The 19,733-nt window shown below is 39.7% G+C and overlaps 1 protein-coding gene across 1 annotated transcript; it reads right to left on the bottom strand.

The window, feature by feature from the left end:
- Positions 1-8,740: 8,740 nt before the first annotated feature.
- LOC126691223 (uncharacterized) lies at positions 8,741-10,281 on the bottom strand. The gene is made up of 3 exons (XM_050386283.1): positions 10,107-10,281; positions 9,286-9,881; positions 8,741-9,052 (listed from the first exon to the last, which is right to left on the bottom strand). The coding sequence occupies exons 1-3, from the start codon at positions 10,279-10,281 to the stop codon at positions 8,741-8,743; spliced, it is 1,083 nt and encodes a 360-aa protein (XP_050242240.1).
- Positions 10,282-19,733: the final 9,452 nt, after the last annotated feature.

Below are 19,733 nucleotides of genomic sequence, written 5' to 3'. Positions count from 1 at the left end.
GATTCCATATCCGATGATCTGCCCTCTGTCTTGAGCTCTCTTCCCTTCCATTAGTGCCTCCAGCTAGCATGCGAGCAACATGATACCCCGATTTAACAGCGTACTTTGCATTGCGACAACACTTCCACATCAACTTGTCTTGCACCTGTCTCCTACTCAAAGGAACTCTAAGGATTGCCTCTGCATCAAATTGATTGAATAACATGTAAATCCTCTCCCTATCCCATTGGTGCACTCTCCAATCAATTAAATCCGAAACTCACCATTCCCATTCATCATGTTTGTAAGGTTGAATTTATTCAACCATCTAATTGGCTTTATTCCGTGCCAAATTTGCTTGTAATTCAGCATTTAGTAACCCTGTATTTAGGTGGGTTTGTTGTAAGGGTAGTGAGTGAGATAGAGTGAAGATTGCTCAAGAGTGTTCAAGAAAACAGAGACTCGCGGCTGGGACTTGCGGGTTACTCGCGGCTGCAAGCCGCCAGAAGCAGCACACATGCCAAGCATGCTGGAAGATGAACAGTCATGCTAGCTGGAGCACTACAGGACAAAACAGAACAACTGGCCATACGGTTAACTCGCGACTGGATCTCGCGACTTAGTCAAGCCGCAAGGTCAAGCCGCGAGCCACCCCTGTTTTGTAAAACCTGACGTTTCACATTCCTCTCCCACTCCAGTATAAATACCCCTTTTACCCACGATTGAAAGAGAGCTTCTAGAGAGAATTTTGAGAGAGAAACCCTAAAGAAAAACCAGATTGCTTCACCCACAATCTCTACCTTAGAGTCTCTTCAAATTCCTCAACTCTCTTCCTCTCCATTGTCAAATCCTTGAGAGGCATTATACCAAACCTGGTTCTCACCATCATCATCACTATGAGACAGTTGTTTGGATTTCTGGGAAGCAGTTAGGAAGGAACCAATCTTCATTGGTTGATGCTATGGTCTAGTAGCGGAATCCGGGAAGCTAGAAAAGAAAAAGGTTCGGCGCAACCTCGTTGGAGCAAGAAGCTTGGAGGGCTTAGGTGCACTGGGTAGATTAGGCTTGGAGGGTCTATTGCTGTCCTTGTATCCCAACTGTATTTTCTAGTGGATTGATTACCGCTTGGAGGGCGGCGGAGAGGTTTTTCGCCGAGGACTTCGGTTTCCTCTTTGATAACACATCGCGTGTTGTCTTTGTGTTTGCATCTTCCTTCCTCTCTATCTTTGCCTTTATATTATCTGCTGTGGTTTTATTTTGTTATGGCTTAGATAGTATTTAACCAATTTCGTATTATAGCATGTGTTAAGTTTCCGCACACTAGTTGTTTGACATATTGCTTGTATTGGTTAAGTTGTATTTTGGGGGTCTAAACGTTCAAAGGTGTTTTGTACACGTTTTTGAACTTTCAATTGGTATCAGAGCGGGTATATTGCTATTGGTTTCATTACCATTATGTGATCCTTGACTCCTTTTTGAGATGGATAGGTCTCAATCCCTAAATGCACCTCCATATTTTGATGGTAGTAATTATGCTTTTTGGAAGGTTCGTATGAGAGCTTTTCTGTGTTCTATTGATGAATCCGTTTGGGATGCTGTTGAGATTGGTTGGACCAAACCTGAGGCAGCTAAATCCACATGGGATAAGGCAGCACTTGCTGCATCTAATGCTAACAGTAAAGCACTCAATGCTATTTTCTGTGGTGTGTCTCCAGATGAATTTCACAGGATTTCTCACATTACCATTGCTAAAGAAGCATGGGAGATTCTGGAAACAACTTATGAAGGCACGAAGAAAGTGAAAGACACCAAGTTACAAATGCTGACCACTCGGTTTGAGGAGCTCAAAATGAGTGAGGATGAGTCTTTTGACTCTTTCTATGGGAAGCTAAATGAGGTGGTTGTCAGTAAGTTCAACTTGGGGGAGAAAACGGAGGACTTAAAGATTGTAAGGAAGATCCTTCGATCATTGCCGGAAAGTTTTCGTGCTAAAGTGACAGCAATTGAAGAGAGCAAGGATCTTGATGACATCAAAGTACAGGAGCTGGTTGGTTCTCTGCAGACTTATGAGATGTCGCTGCCCAATCAACGGAAGAGTAAATCCCTTGCTCTAAAGACCATTAATGAGAAGGTGGAAGATCAAGACTCATCGGGAGAAGATGTGGTTGACAAAGATGTAGCCTACCTTGTCAAAAATTTCAGAAAGTTTTTGAAATTCAAAAATAATGGCAAATTTCATGATAAAAGAAAATTCCAAAGTTCTGGAAGGGAGAAGAGGGATTTCAAAAAGAAAGATGGAAAAGAATCTCAACCCACACAAGGTGTCACTTGTTTCGAATGTAACGGGCATGGACACTTTAAGAAGGAATGTCCGAATTATTTGAAATCAAAAGGTAAAGTGTATGCCACGACCTTGAGTGACTCGGATTCGTCTGACTCAGAATCTGAAGAGAGCTGTGATGGAGAGGGGAACTATTCAGCTTTTATGACTATTGCTCATGTTGAGTCTTCGGACGAGCTGAATCTGCTTGTACGAGACCTTGGAGAACATAGTGATGATGAATCACTAGGAATTGTTGAAGAATCAGATGCTGAAGAAGATGAAAGCACAGCAAATCTTCAAGAGAATTATAACTCACTCTTGGAGAAGTCAGGTGAGTACACAAGGGTGGCCAAGACTGCTGTGAGAAAAATGAAGAAGGCTGAGGAGGACTACAAAAGTCTCCTAATTCGATATAGGGAGGCCAAATGTGAGATAGAAACACTGAATGGTGAGTTGTCCGAAGCTTACACAAAAGTGAGATTTCTTGAGAATGAGGTTGTGCAAGCGAATGTTAAAATAGAGAGGGTCACCACCAAGAAGCTAGATGATGTTATATCATCTCAAAAGAGCTTTTCTGACAAATCCGGATTGGGATATACCGGAGGAAGTAGTTCATCTGGAAATGCACTAAAGAAGTGAAGTTTGTAAAGGCCAAAGATCCAGTTGTAGCTGACCTTACTGGTGAGAAGCTCAAGGTGGAGGAGAAGAAGAATGTGGTGAACCAACGGATGCTGAATCCCCGTAATCAGTCTGTGGGCAGGTCTGAATCTCGTGCCAAGTCACGTCCACGACCACAAAGAGGTCCTAGAGGAACTTATGTGTGCCATTATTGCGGACTTCAAGGGCATACTCGACCAAATTTCCAAAAGCTGAGAGCAAAGAACAGTGCAACTCCTCAAAGGTCAGGAGGACCCAGAAATGATAGGAGAATTTGGGCAGGTGATCAATCTAGAGATCAAAATGGAGATCCCGGAATGATGAACGTGATGAAGATGATTGGTGCATTCACCAACTGCTTGGAAAGCTTCTCACGAAGGTTTGAAAGCCCTAACTCCCGTACCCAATCCTATAAGGAAATCACCCCAAACGCAAGTGACGTGTGGGTGAAAAAGGGTACTCATGCATAAGCATTACAACATGTCCATGCATTAATACTTCATATGCTTTGCGATGATGTTTGTTTGGTTTGTTTGCTGTTTTTTATGTTGGTTGTTTGCTTGTCTACTTGTGAATATTTTTAATTTTGTTTTATCAATCTTTTTGTTTCTTGTGTCAAAAATCCAAAAATCACATAAAAATTAGAAAATTAAAAAGCTTGATTGACTTTGTTGAGTTTTGTCTCAAAACTTGTTTTGCCTTGTACCTTTGTGCTAATGGCTTTGTGCATTTTCGAGCATTGCTTGTTTTCATGCACTTATATCACTGTGGGAAAAATCTTGAAATCTATGTGATTGTTGTAAATAGATCTTCAAACTTGTCATGAATGATTAGTGAATGGTTATGTTGATCTTGAGACATGCATAGACTTGTGTCTATATATCTTCCCACTTTTTATTTTTGTTTTGCTAAAAAGAGCTCACCAAATGTAAATCTCCAAATGAAAAGAGATATTGAGCTGCAAAAGCCTGTCGCACATTCTAGTATTTGACTAGGAAAAAGGGTAAGCGACCTTATATTAAAGTGAATGTTTTATTCAAAAAGGCCAAAGGCCTGTTCTTTAAAGTGAAATGTCATATATCACTCTCACAATGAGAGATGATTGCCTCAAAAGATCAAAAAGATCAAATGTTATGATTGAAAGTGGAGTCAAATGATAAGCTCCAAGTTATGTTATCAAGTTGTGTGGGAGGTCATATATACATATTTCTATAATTGAGATGGGTCACATAATCTAGTGCTAATTGTGTATGCCTTGGTTGAATTGATCATTGAAGCTTCACATTAGACAAAGGACTATCTCATTGTTGATATCCACACACAACACACAAGTTTATGTTCAATAAATGTCATATTCATTTGTGTGATTGTACTTGATGAAATATGTTTTCACATGCTCAATCTTTGTTAATTCAAGCACAAAAAGATTTTTGAGTGTTTTAGGTGTTTTTGGAAAGTATTTTGTTTTAAAAATCTGAAAATTTCAAAAATCCAGTTTTGCCCTGTTTTGGCGGCTCAGTCGCAGGTATGTCAAGTCGCGAGCCTCAGTCGCATCTTCGCTGGTCATTTTTGGCGACTTGTTCGCGAGTGGAAGGTCCAGTCGCGAGGTTTACTCAGAGATTTTCGCGGCTCAGCTCGCGACTCACTCGCGGGTAGACCTTCCAGTCGCGAAAAACACTTAGAAAAATTTTCAAATTTTTGTTCTTGAGTGCTTTGGCGGCTTGAGCTGGCGACTGTATGGCGACTTAATCAAGTCGCAAAAAACGCGTGTTTTGCAGAAACAGGAGTAGTTTTTAAACCTCTTTTCAGTTTTCCCTCGAACTTTTGGAACTGTTCATCTTCTCTCTAAACTATCTTCCTTCCAAATACTTCGTGAATCCATTTTCAAACCTCATTGGTGCTTCATTTCTTATCCAAATCATCAAGAAAATGTATGGGTTTTGCTTTCTCAATCTCATTTTCTTTTTCCTGCATATTTTTGTTACTGTTTGGACTGTTAGTATGTTCGAAATACTTCTCTCTTTGTGTAATGGGTATGGAGTGTCTTGTTTGATATTGTTCTCTCCTGTTTTCATGCTGAGCGGTCACAATGTGTTTTTCATTGTTCTGATTTTTGCCTATTATTGAGTCTCAAAATCTTTTCTTAAATGGGTTTGGTGTCTATTTGACTTACTCATTTCACTTGCTTAAGTATTGATGTTGGTGTTCGGTATTGGTTACTGAGTTTTTCTGATAACATAATGTATGTCTCTAAACCATGTGCTCTAGTGTGGATGATTGGTTTCTTCATGTTGAAATATTTTCCCTTGTTCATATCTCTGATGGAGTGATTTATGTTATCTGCTCTAAATGTTCGAATGCTGTATCTGTTTGCATATCATGGTCATGATAACCTGTCTCATTAACAGTTTTGTCAGTTGTGTTGTCTATCTATGTCTTGGTGCACTATCACCATTTTGCTGCACCTGTTATTTTGTGCTTCTTTGTATTGTTGGAAGTTTGGCTGGGTCTGCACTATCTTCAGTTTGTGTTTATATATTGAAATTTTGTTTACACTGAATCTTGTTGACAATTATCTTGTGTGGTATTGTTGTTTGGTTCTTTGCTGTGGGCATGTTCTCTTGCAGATGTCTCGTCGATCTTCCAGGGGTAAAGACATTGTTGCTGACGAACCAGCAACACCAGTTGCTAAAAGGACTCGTCTATCATCTCAGGCATCTCAAGATCCCAATAAGGATAGGTTCAGACTTCCGCTTAACTCACACGCCTACTCAAATGTGTTTGACAAGTCAACCACTATATTGGAACGGGTGGTAGAGTTCAACACCTTAGGGACCACTTTCATCCCTCGAATCTTTAAGAAACGAGATTGGGCAAACTTGTTTGGGAACTTTGATGATCCAATGGATGAGCTGGTCAAAGAATGCTTCTCCAATGCAACTGATCTTGGACCTCAACTCATTTTCTGGGTCAGAGGAACAGAGTTTAGTGTTACCCCAGACTCCATCGCAGATCTTCTCAGCATCACCAGACCTCAGAATGTGAATATAACTCCTTATGATGAACGAAATCCAGAAGTTGGAGAAATTTTACAAATCCTAGGATATGATCATGAAGTATCCAGTGCAGGAACATCCATCAGCACCGCAAAGTTTGCACCTGAGCTGACCACACTGAAGTTGATCATGTTCACCAATCTCTACCCACTGTCCAACACTACATTCATCAATCTTGGGAGAGCTCTATTTCTTTGTGACCTCATTACAGGAGCCCCCATTGATATATGTGCTCACATCTACTACACCTTGAGGAAGACCGCGTGTCGATCTGCAGCTCGAGGAATTATTCCATTTTGCAGTCTCATCATGAAGCTCATTCTTCGTGCAGGCATTATTCCTCCTGCAGATGGAAAAATGTTGACTCGTCAACGTCCCATTTCCTTGTTCACTCTTTAAGCTAGCAGAAGTCACTCCTCTAAATCACCAAGAAGTGCTCACATCTCTCCGGTTACTCCATCTGCCCCTGACTCAGAGACACCTGCACATACCACATCTACATCACGTGCTGTTCCTGAAGCTTCACCGGCTAGTATTCCGCAAGCACAGACTGCTCCTCATACTGATAGAGTCGGCAGTGTACTTGAGCATATTCAGAAACGCGTTGATGAGCTTGTGGCACTTCTCTACTCCACAAACAACCATGTCCAAATGCGTCTCAAGACTATGGAGAATCAGCTAGATGAGATTCAACGAAAGTTGGACGAGAGTCTTTAGCTATTCGTGACAAAAAGGGGGAGAGCATTCAGTAAGGGGGAGAAAAGTTCAAAGGGAAGTGTGCATAGTGATAGGGGGAGTACACACATACTTTTGTCATACTTTTGTTTTTAGGTTTATGTTTGTTGGGTACTTTTAGTGTTTTAATGGTTTTGATACACTGTGTTTTGGTGTATAGTTGTTTCTAATTCATAACTTATAATCTTGGTTTAAACTTTAATATATTTTGATGATGTTATTCAGAATGCTTTTGTGTTTGTACCCATGTGCTTTTGTAAGCTTTTAGGGTTAATGTTTTATGCATAGTTTGTAGGCTTTATGGTATGTACCTTGCTTAATGCAGCCTTTATGCTATGTTAAAATCAGTACTTTAATCTAAATGTTCTGCATTTTGGTTTATGTACTGTCACTCTTGTGCCCTTGTAGGATTGTTCCTAGATGCATATGCCTTGTGTGTTATGCATTGGTTGAGTGTTTGAGCATACAAGTGTCTTGCCTTGTGCTTGTTAACTTGTATGTCCTTGTGTTCATTCCAAGTGTGAATGAGCACTGTGATCACTACCTTGTGGTGTTCACTTGGTTGATCAAGCCATGGTTTGTTTATTAACTCCATCTTTGCTTGATCACATATTGCCTGTTTCATATGCATTTATAATTTTCTGCTTACAATGATCATGGTGTATTGTTGTGTTTCAGGAGTATTATGTTCATATGATTCAAGTGCTTCACAGCTTCTAGAGTTAGGTGTGAGTGAGTTTTGTTCAACTGTTCCCAACTCACATGTTAAGTCTAGAGTCTGTTTTAGGGTTTTGTCACGGAATAGCCAAAGGGGGAGATTGTAAGGTTGAATTTATTCAACCATCTAATTGGCTTTATTCCGTGCCAAACTTGCTTGTAATTCAGCATTTAGTAACCCTGTATTTAGGTGGGTTTGTTGTAAGGGTAGTGAGTGAGATAGAGTGAAGATTGCTCAAGAGTGTGCAAGAAAACAGAGACTCGCGGCTGGGACTCGCGGGTTACTCGCGGCTGCAAGCCGCCAGAAGCAGCACACGTGCCAAGCATGCTGGAAGATGAACAGTCATGCTAGCTGGAGCACTACAGGACAAAACAGGACAACTGGCCATACGGTTAACTCGCGACTGAATCTCGCGACTTAGTCAAGCCGCGAGGTCAAGCCGCAAGCCACCCCTGTTTTGTAAAACCTGACGTTTCACATTCCTCTCCCACTCCAGTATAAATACCCCTTTTACCCACGATTGAAAGAGAGCTTCTAGAGAGAATTTTGAGAGAGAAACCCTAAAGAAAAACCAGATTGCTTCACCCACAATCTCTACCTTAGAGTCTCTTCAAATTCCTCAACTCTCTTCCTCTCCATTGTCAAATCCTTGAGAGGCATTATACCAAACCTGGTTCTCACCATCATCATCACTGTGAGACAGTTGTTTGGATTTCTGGGAAGCAGTTAGGAAGGAACCAATCTTCATTGGTTGATGCTATGGTCTAGTAGCAGAATCCGGGAAGCTAGAAAAGAAAAAGGTTCGGCGCAACCTCGTTGAAGCAAGAAGCTTAGAGGGCTTAGGTGCACTGGGTAGATTAGGCTTGGAGGGTCTATTGCTGTCCTTGTATCCCAACTGTATTTTCTAGTGGATTGATTACCGCTTGGAGGGCGGCGGAGAGGTTTTTCGCCGAGGACTTCGGTTTCCTCTTCGATAACACATCGCGTGTTGTCTTTGTGTTTGCATCTTCCTTCCTCTCTATCTTTGCCTTTATATTATCTGCTGTGGTTTTATTTTGTTATGGCTTAGATAGTATTTAACCAATTTCGTATTATAGCATGTGTTAAGTTTCCGCACACTAGTTGTTTGACATATTGCTTGTATTAGTTAAGTTGTATTTTGGGGGTCTAAACGTTCAAAGGTGTTTTGTACACGTTTTTGAACTTTCAATGTTCAGTAGGAAATAGAATCTTATTAGCAGGATGATTCAGTATCCACTTGTCTTTCATCACTCATATTGAAGAACTGGTGCCCACTATCCAATAGCAACCCATTTTTAAGATTTGTTGAGCAGCCAGCACACTCTTCCAAACATAGGAACTGTTAGGACAATCTGCCACCTCCATAAAGCTACATCTTGGAAAATACTTGGCCTTGAAACACCTAGATAAGAGTGAGTTTTGGTCTTGTAACATCCTCAAACCTTGCTTTGCCAACATAGCTAGATTAAAACTCCTGATATCCCGGAATCCCATACCACCTTCCTTCTTAGATTTCGTCAAAAAATTCCAACTCTTCCAATGAATTTTCCGTTCATTGCCAATCTGCCCCCACCAAAATCTTGCACATAGAGCATCTAACTCATTGTAAAGCTTTACTGACAGCAAGAACACTCCCATAGTATATGTTGGAATTGATTGGGCCACTGCTTTGATAAGAACTTCTTTTCCGACTCGAGATAGCATTCTACCTTTCCACCCCTAAAGTTTTTTCCAAACCCGCTCCTTAAGATATGCAAATGTTTGGTACTTGGCCCTCCTAACCAAAGTCGGCAAACCCAAATAAGAATCAAATCTATCCACTTCCCTGACTCCCAAGGCTTGTTTGATGATTGCTTCTGTCTCTCAGATGTATTACTACTAAAATATACTGATGACTTCTCAAAATTGATGCATTGTCCAGAAGGTTTTGCATACAATTGCAACGTATCAGAAATCACCTGCATTTCTTCTTGATTTGCCTGACAGAAAATTAAAGAATCATCTACAAAAAGCAAGTTAGAAATACTAGGCACCCTTCTGCAAATTTGTACACCATGAAGCTGCCTCTCATATTCCGCTTTGGATAGCAAAGAAGTGAACCCTTTTGCACATAAAAGAAATAGATAAGGTGATAAAGGGTCCCCTTGGCAGAGCCTTCTCGATGGGGTAATGTTTCCATATGCTTTACCATTAATCTGAACCGAAAAGGAAGGTGTGGTGACACAACTCATCACCCTATTAATCCAATCCTTAGGAAATCCCAGTCTAACCATCATACCACTCAGGAAGGCCCACTCTACTCGGTCAAAAGCTTTACTGACATCTAATTTCAAGGCTAGAGATCCTTTCTTCCCCTTTTTTCTCCTGTGCATGGCGTGTAAATTTTCATAGGCTATCAACACATTATCAGTGATAAGTCAACCTGGCACAAAAGCAATTTGGGTAGGGGAGATCAACTGGGGTAATATAATCTCCAGTCTATTAGCTAGCACTTTAGAGATTATTTTGTAAATAACATTGCACAAACTAATGGGTTTGAAATCTGTCATCTTCTCTAGTGACTTAATTTTTGGAGTAAGAACAATATGAGTATAATTTATTTCAAGTATCATATTACCAAAATTCAGAAAATCCAACACAGCAGAACTAACATCATTACCAACAATATGCCAAAACTTTTGATAAAAAAGAGCATTCATACCATCGGGTCCTCGAGCTTTAGTAGGTCCCATTTGAAATAATGATGCTTTTACTTCCTCCATGCTGTAAGGCCTAGACAACTCTTCCTTCATATTTGTAGTCATCCTTTGGGGAATTGTGTTTAGACATTCTTCCATCCTTTCACATGTACCTGAGTGAAATATGGTCTCAAAATAATTAACAGCCACCTCCGCCACGTCTCTAATGTCCTCCACCCAATTACCATGCTGGTTTTTAATAACATGAATGAAATTCCTTTTGCACCTTTGGGAAGCTTTTGAATGGAAAAACTTTGTATTCCTATCTCCATGCTTTAATCAGGATACTCAAGATCGTTGCACCCAAATAATTTCCTGCTTAAGAAGAATATCATCTAATTTTTTGCTTGCCACCAGGACTTCCTCTCTTCTCTCTTCTGATAACTCTTCTTCATTCATCTTTTCAATCTTTTAGTTAAATGTTTTTTCTCATCCGTATCAAGAGATGTTTTGGCCAAACCCTAGGCCAATAATTTTGCCCTACAACCCTTAATCTTGTCCACTGTTGCACGTAAACCAGTTGCCACTCCACCCGAATTGACCAAAGAATCCATGACCACTCCTTCGCACTTATCCCACATCAGCCAAGATTCTTCAAACCTGAAACCACAAGGCCCTCCTCCCTTGAAATCACGGTCTATTCTAGTTTGAAGAAAAATTAGGACATGGTCAGATCCATGGCTGAACCCGTGGCTGAGAGAACTAGCAGAAAACTTTTCCTTCCACTCATAATTTGCAACAGCTTGATCCAATCTTTCTCTAGTATTTGCTGCCCCAGGTCTTTTGTTGTTCCACGTAAATTTGTACCCTTGAAAACCCAAATTAAATAAGTTACATAACTCCAATGCTGCTTGAAACTCTTTCATCTATTTATACTGAGGTGGATGTCTACTTTGCTTTTCTGACTGATGAAGAATCGCATTGAAATCTCCTACACACCACCACAACCCATCCAAAAACGAGGAAATATGTGATAATAGCGCCCATAGAAACTTGTCAAAAACCAAGTAAAACCATCATCCTCGACCACCTTCACTAATATATGATTCTCTATAAAATTAATAACATCTAACTGAACCTCTGATTTCCATATCAATACTAAACCTCCCCCAAAATAAGGCTTCTTTACAATGAACTTATTCGGGAAAGGCAACTCCCAACCATGTTTTGCAAAACTGTCTTTATCTAGTCTTGTCTCCATGAAGAAATAGACTATGGGAGCTTGATCCCTCACTAACTTGTAAAGGCTTTGAACTGTCCAAGAGTTCCCAAGCCCTTGGTAGTTCCAACTGAGAAGATTCATTGCATTTAGCAAGGGTGCATGGGCACCCCCGCCGTTTCCTCTAAATTAGAATCAGCACTGCTTTTACCTCACTTCACCACTTCAAGTTGCTCATCCTCAACCAAGTTGCTACCCTTTCTGCTTGTAATTCGTTTCCCCAAAACAGACTTGGCCCCTTCCTTGATGAGTTCCACAGGCCCAATTTCCATGCGTCTTAGCCTAGTCCATGTTGCCTTTGGTTTTGGGCTTCGAGGCCCAATTCCAGAATCCGCAATCACCACGTGCATGGGATCTTCCACTTCAACGATATCCCTTGCATTTGAATTTAGCACAGTGACTTTAGTATCAGATACACCAAATCGCACCCCTTCCTTGTCTGTCACCTCAATCCCATTAATTTCGGTTGCCACATATTTCACTTCTAAATTTGTTCCTTGTTTTTCGTAGTTCCTTTCCTTACGTAACTCATCTTGTTCCCTAGGGTTAAGGATAGTTGCCCCACTGTCCGCCACCTCTACTCTGTGGCTAACTTGACCAGTCCGGACCTCCCCAACTACTTTTTCCCTATTAGAATTCCTGCGAGGAGGTGAACGATTTCGACCACCCGTAGCCTTCAACCAGTCTCCATATTGACAGATTACCTCCCCCTCATTCTTAGTTAAAGCAAAATATGGGGCACAATGCTTTAAATCATATCCCAGTATACCGCAATGATGGCAAAACAAGGGAAGTCGCTCATACTTAAAAGTAACCTAATGACTCGTACCATCTGAACTAGCCAAGAACGCACCTCTTTGGATCGGTTTTGCTAATGGAATAGCAACTTTAACTCTCATAAAATAGCTCTGGTCCTCAAGGTTTTTGTTTTTTCTCCACCTCAACCACCAAGCCCAATCTACTTCCCACAGCCTCTGCAATTTTAGGTGACACCAAATCAAAAGGAGCACCCCATATTTGCACCCAAAGGGAAACTAAATCAAACTTAACATTGTTAACTATCATCCGTACTTTCCATTGAAGCAACATCAAAACCTGGTTATCAAAAGTCCATGAACCACCCTTAAGCACACGATTCATCTCAAACTCGGATTGAAATTTGAGTTGAAATAAATCTGTTCCCACCTCAACAATCTGGACAGCTTCCTCCAATCCCCATGCCCTTTTCAAAGTACTTATGGCTGCCCTCTTATTGAAAGGGTGACAAGTAAGGAACTTCCCAATCAGACTAAGTGCACAACTTTCTAGCCCTTCTTTTCGTCCTTCGTCTAGAATCTCAATAATCTCCTCTTCCTCCAAAGTCAATATCATGTTCTCCAGCATACTCGTAACATCTTCTGCCCTGATAGCCAAATTATGAAAAGAAAAGAAAAAGAAAATCCTTAGGAAACCTAAGGGAGGGATATCTGGTAATAATGAGAGAGAGAATACAATTCTAAACATATTTAGAACCTCTGGTTTCAACGTACATTAGGAATATGACATGTGTATAAGTGTAGAGACACATCATATTATTTTATAGTGTCGATTGAGCTTGAGAAAACTTTGTGTGAGGTTCTAAGACTTTAGGAACTAATGTATTAGAACTTCAATTTGTAATGTGTTGGCAAACCATGATCAAAACATAGAGTCTAGGTTTAGGCTTGCTCAAAGTGTGTTTACTTGTAAAATTGGAATCGAGTGATTGCAGAAATTATTGGACTAAATCTGCAAGGCTCGATCAATCGAAAATTAGACTTGATCGATCAAACAACGTGCAGATTTATTTTTTTGCAGAAATTCGAATTTAGCCCAAGCTCGTTTGACGTGTAGGGTTTTGTGTTTTACTTCAAGTATAAAAGGAAAAACCCTAGCTACATTTTATAAGTCTTTGGAGAGTTGTGTGTTGAATCTTTTGTGAGATCTAAAGGTTTTTACCTTTATACACACACATAGAGGTGTCAAGATCAAGATTCGTGTCAAGAAATCTTTAGTTGTTGCATAAAGAATTTTAAAGAAGATTTGAAACTTTTGAGTTGAGTCTCAAAGTCACAAGTAGGAGAACTTGTGGTTGCAGTGGATCAAAAAAAGAAGTAGTCCATGGACTCGGAGTTGTCACATGGTCGTGGTAGTAAATTTTCTACTCGAGGTAACAATAGGATGTTAGTGGTCTAAGTTCTATTGTACAAACTTCAATTCTTTCATAATGGATCTGTCTTACCTTGAGGATAACTAGCTTAAATCCTCCTCAGGTTTTTTATTGGTTAGGTTTTCCTGAGTTATCATATCATTGTGTTCTTTATATTTCCGCATTATTTACATGATATGATTTTATTGTGTTAACCTAGAACTGAATAATACCCCTTCTCGGTGTCTAAAACTCATTCCACAAACTTTGTTTCTTCTTCTAAGCCTCCCAAGAGTGAGATTGTCAAACCAATAGAAGTTACACCACCTCCTAGGAAGATTAGGGTTGATCATAAAGACTTTAAGCCTAAGAATCCTAACCTCCCTAAGGATAAGATGCATGATATAACTTTGTGGGTTTGTCATTTTTGTGGAAAGGCTAGGCATATTCGCCCAAATTGTTTCAAGTTGCCAGCTGCAAAGCGAGCAAATAAGCCAAAAGTACCTGTGCCTCAAGCACAAGATCCTATGGTACTTATTGGTGAATTGGTAAAGGTTTTAAACCTTTATACCAACCCTGGAGTTGCACATCATTCTAATATGAATAATAACTCCAAAGCTAGAGTTGCATCTAAGAAGTTTTGGATGCAAAAGGTCTTTGTGATTCTTCTTAATACTCTTTATGACCATTCTTCTTTTGAATTTTTTTTTTTTTTTTTTTGGCTTTTAGGATTTGCATTGTAATATATTCATGCATTTCATAATATGTTGTTTTTGTTATTCCTTTAAAAATAAATAATAATAAATAAAAAAGAGAAGAAGAAATATGTTTTGTATTATATATCTTGGATTTGTAATCAAGGTTGGCCTATTATCTTTACATAACATGCTTGTGTACCTTGTTTAGATTGGATGAGCTTATATTTCCTCTGCACTTTGCTAGTATTAGCTAAGTAGTGCATGTTGTGTGGGAGTTGTTTATAGGTTTTGATCACATGACCTTGATTTTGAAGTCACATGATTTTGATTGTTAGGACTAGAACCTAATGAGAAAGGCATAAATAACCATCTCACCACTAGTTACTAGCCAATCATGAACACCTTAGTTCTTATCATAGGATTTTGTGCTCAAGAAAGTGTAGCACAGTTTGGCTAACAAAGCTTGATTCATTAAACTAAACTTCTTAAGTCCTAAGCCACCATTTCTCTTTGGTTGACAAAGTTGATCCCAGTTGACAAGATGCAGTTTATGTTCTCCAGGCTCATGCCCCCACCAAAAAGCCCTCATAATGGAATCCATTTTGTTGCATATACTTCCAGGTACCCTAAAACAAGAGAAAGTATAAAGAGGGAGGAATTGTAAAACTGATGAAATGAGGGTTATTCTGCCTGCTTGAGATAGAAGTTTTACTTTCCATCCTTGCAGTTTAGAATTTAGTTTATCAATAAGAAACTAGAAATCAGCAACTCTATTCCCTCTTAATTTGAAATCCAAACCAAGATATTTGATAGGATTTTGGACCGGATTCACTTGCAGCCCTCGAGCTAAGGAATTTTGATCAGACTCATGCATATTAGGAGAACAATATAGATCAAATTTGGACAAGTTAATTTTCTGACCCGAGAGCTTACAATACCAATCAAGGATCTTCATTATATTTTCAAATGAGTGCTTGTCCTTTCTAAAGAATAAAAGGGAATCATCAGCAAACAACAAGTGAGTAAAAGACAGCCCATTCCTCCCTAATTTTACCCCTTTTATCCTATTAAAACTTTTTGCTTCAAGAAAGGAAATGGAAAGGATGTTTGCACACAAAAGAAAAAGATAAGGGACAAAGGGTCCCCTTGCCTCAATCCTTGTGCAGGTATGAAAAGGGTTGTCAGGTTCCCATTTACAAGTAAAGTGTATGACACAGAGGACACACATTCCATAATCCAATTAATCCATTTTGAGTCAAACTTCATCACAGATAGCACTGCTTTTAGAAAATTCGAATTTACCCTATCATAGGCTTTACTCATGTCTATCTTTAAAGCACCAAAGCTGAATTTTCTTCCTTTCTTTTTCCTAAGGACATTCAAGATTTCATGAGCTAATAGAATATCATCCGAAATATTTTTTCCTTGAATGGAAGCATTTTGATAGGGAGTTATCAGGCTATCCATGATAGGCTTTAGTCTGTTGACTAGAAGTTTAAAAATGACTTTATAAACCACATTGCACAGACTAATAGGCCTAAAATGTGTAACCTCATTAGGATATGCAACTTTGGGAATAAGGGTGATAAAAGTATGGTTAAGGGGCTTAAACAAAGAACTTGAATGGAAGAAGGCTTGTATAGTATTAATGACATCAAATTTGACCATGTTCCAGAATTCTTGAAAGAAAAAAGCAAGAATGCCATCAGGTCCAGGGGCCTTATGAGTCCCTAATTGGAAAACTGCCTCCTTAATTTCTATATAAAAAATTGGCCTATTTAGCATGCTACATTGTTGCTCAGATAAGACAGGAATAGGTAGATTTTCAAGCTCATGGATGATATCATTTACACTGGTATTGTTATAGTTCTCATAGCTTTTCTTGAAATGTGAAGTGAGGATGTTTTCAATCTCTTCTGGTATGTCAGTAAAAAGGCCTTGATCATTTTTAATTTGTAATATTCTACTCCTAGCCCTTCTTTGTTTGACCACAGTTTGAAAAAATCTAGTATTCCTATCCCCTTGTAGAATCCACTTGGTCCCTACCTTTTGAGCCCACATTAATTCCTCCCTGTCAAGCAACACCTCAATTTCCTCTCTAAGATTTTTCTCCTTTTGAACATCATCCATAGATTTGATTGAATTTTGAATATGTTGTAAGGCAGTTTGTTTCATCCTGATGCAATTCTCTACCTTTCCAAACACCTCCCTATTCCACTTCAAAGATGTCCTTCTCACATTTAGAATCTTGTTTCTCAACCTAACAGCCCTAGAACCATGAGACTGCACATCCCAAGCCTGTTGAATCATCTCTCTGCACCCAGGATGTGTAAGCCACATTTGTTCAAATCTAAAGGGTCTTTTCCTGAAAGGGCCTTGAACTTCCAAATCTAGTTTGAATGGACCATGATCAGAGAGAATTATAAGAAGATTTCTAAGAGAATATAAAGGGTAACTATTAACCCAGTCTACACTAGCAAAAGCCCTGTCAAGTCTTTCCATGACAAAATCCTCATCCTCCCTATTATTCATCCATGTGAACCTTTGTCCAGAAGCTGCAAGATCACATAATTGTAATTCATCTATCACTTGCTGAAAAGGGGGGCACCAACAAGATTACCTTAATGAAAAGCAAATTTTTCATCCTGTTTGAGGACTTGGTTAAAATCCCCAATACAGAGCCAATTCGGGTGAGCACCACACTTAAGAGATTTTAATTTATGCCAAACTGGTTCTCTCTTTGAATGTTCAGGGTGGCCATATACAAAAGTAATAGACAAGGGACAACCTTTATTATCTAAAAAATTAGTGTGAATGAGATGCTTAGAACTATGAATCACCCTAAGATTCTGCTTGGGCATCCATGCCAAAATAAGACCACCACTCAATCCCACCCTTGGGACTTCCCAACCCCCAGAAAACCCACATTTTATCCACACATTTTTCCCTCTATTTACTGCTAACTTAGTTTCCATAAGGAACATAACATCTAGTTTGAGTTCTTGGGTTTTTTTTTTGACATTGCAGAACTGCAGAGGACTTGCCCAAACCTCTACGGTTCCAACTTAGGATCCTTATGGTTTTTGGGGAAGCTGCTTAGGGCCAACTTCCCAACACCCATTTGGATATTCAAGGAGCATTTCATTAATAGGAATTACATAAGGCATGGAATTAGAGAGTGATTTAGGCAGAGAAGAGTAATTGGTACCTTCTTTTTGGAGAAAACCACATAGTAACCTCTGTCTAATCTTCCTTCCCAGCCTCCCCAAATCTAGTCCAAACCTCTTCCTAGCTACACCATTTGTCTCTGGCAATACATCATTACAATGCAAATTTGATAGATAACCAGGATCAAAATTAATAGAGGCAGGTGAAGGTGGACCTGGGCCTAGCCCATGGGCCTCAGAATCAACCAAGGAATTAAGGCTAGTATCAAGGCTCACAGTCTGTGAGGGGCTCGCCTTAGAAACTCTTCTAATGCTCGGCCCAACACTAGGGTTAATAGTCTCAACCCTCTCTGTCCACTCTGTTGACAACAGGTTGTACCAAAGAGTCAGAGTTTTCAAGAATTTGTCCCACATCCCATGCATCACTACGTAACCACTTAGGACGACCATCATTCAGCTGGTCTAGATTAAATATCCTCACCATTTCAGAATCACTCTCTGTATCTGAGCTTACATCTGTTTGAACTCTCAATTCCCCAGTTGTGATATATGGGCCTGTACCATCTACCAAAGTCCTCCTAATGGGATAACTGGGGGTAGCTTCTTCATTTAGAGAACCCTGTGAGGCCTCCTCAGGAACCAAATTCAGGTCTGTGGCATTGGTTGGGATTACAGGGGTATTATCAGTGGATGATGCAGGAGAATTCACAACGGTATGGGGATCAGAGGCATTTCCTAAATTGAGAGAAAAAATGGCCAAGTAGAGATTTGCATGGTTAGCCAGTTGATGTTGGGCAGTGGCAGAATTAAATGGTGCTGGATTATCGTCAGCATAATAGTTTGAGGGTGTATCAGGGTCAGAGCAATCCTGGGTATTCCCACCATAGGACAGAGGACTTACAGTTTGTGGTTAATGATTAGAATTTGGGTCAGGATGATGAATATGACCAGGATTATTAGGTTGCATGTTGTCACCACCAGTTTGTGGTTAATGATTAGGACTAGGTTCAGGATGATGAATGTGATCATAGTTATTAGGTTGCATGTTACCACCACGAACCTGAGTCGTCCAATGCCTCCGTCTATTGTAGAAAGCCCTCAGCTCATTGTGGAAGTGAGGCTCCAAAGAATCAAACCCATACTGCACATGAAAGATCCTCTGTAAACGTTGCCTCTAATGAATCAAACACCTCTCCACCTCATCCATGCTCTGGTTGCACTGTCTTCTAGTATGACCAATCAAGCCGCACCTGCTGCATAATTTATGTACCCTTTCGTAACGGCATTGAATCCAAATTCTAGAACCATCATTTAGGCGAAGAACAAAACCAGAAATGATTGGCATCCACGGATCCAAATGCACACGTACTCGCATGAACCTAATGTTCTTAGGAATACGATCCTCCCAATCAACCCTTTCAACAAAACCTATCAATTGACCCATCTGCTCAGCCAATTCAGGATACTGATACTCAAGGGGTAAGCTATGTAGTTGAACCCAAATAGACACATAATTAAGATGAAGTCTGTTCACCACCAGATTAAGCCTCCATTTCTCCAAAACTAGAAGAGCACCATCAACAGCCCATGGACCCTTAGCACACATATCCTCTAAATCTTCAGACTTTTCAAAATGGATCAAGTAGAAAAATGAATCTCTACCTACAACAGTAGCCACACCTCTGATTCACTGTGCACTATTGATAAGTTGTTGTAGATACGCGGTTGAGAACTTCCTGTAATCCAAAACAAAGCCAAATCCAAAATGACTCCAAAACTCTCGTTGCATGTCAACATTTTCATGATCAGCCTCTAAAACAGGCCCATGCCTAGCAAAGTGTAGAACAGGAGCAAGGAAAAGTCAAGGGAAGGATAAAGAAAATTCCAAAAAAGTAAAGTTAAAAGGGGTACACAACAACCAGCATAGAGGAACGGAAGAGTGATACGATAAAAGAAGCAAAGATGAGTTAAGTTGAAAGTGAGTGATGGGAAATAAAGGTTAAGAGAAGTGGTGTGGTGGAGTTTTTTGGGTAAAGGTGCTGGCAAAGTCTAGAAGGAAGTACAAACTAGTTAGAAGTAAACACAAAACACCTAAGGAACGAAACTCTGAAAACTTAGAGAGAGAAGCTCTCAACTTAGAGAGAGAAGTAGAAAATGACACGTTTGTTTTAGGAGTTTTATCGAGTTTGCTTTTGGGGAAGAAAAGAGAGGTTTTTTTAATTAATTTATTAATTTTAAAATTCAAGTCTCATATT

Source organism: Quercus robur, chromosome 7, assembly GCF_932294415.1.
Source record: "Quercus robur chromosome 7, dhQueRobu3.1, whole genome shotgun sequence".
Classification (NCBI taxonomy): domain Eukaryota; kingdom Viridiplantae; phylum Streptophyta; class Magnoliopsida; order Fagales; family Fagaceae; genus Quercus; species Quercus robur.
This window is presented reverse-complemented; position numbering and strand designations above follow the sequence as displayed.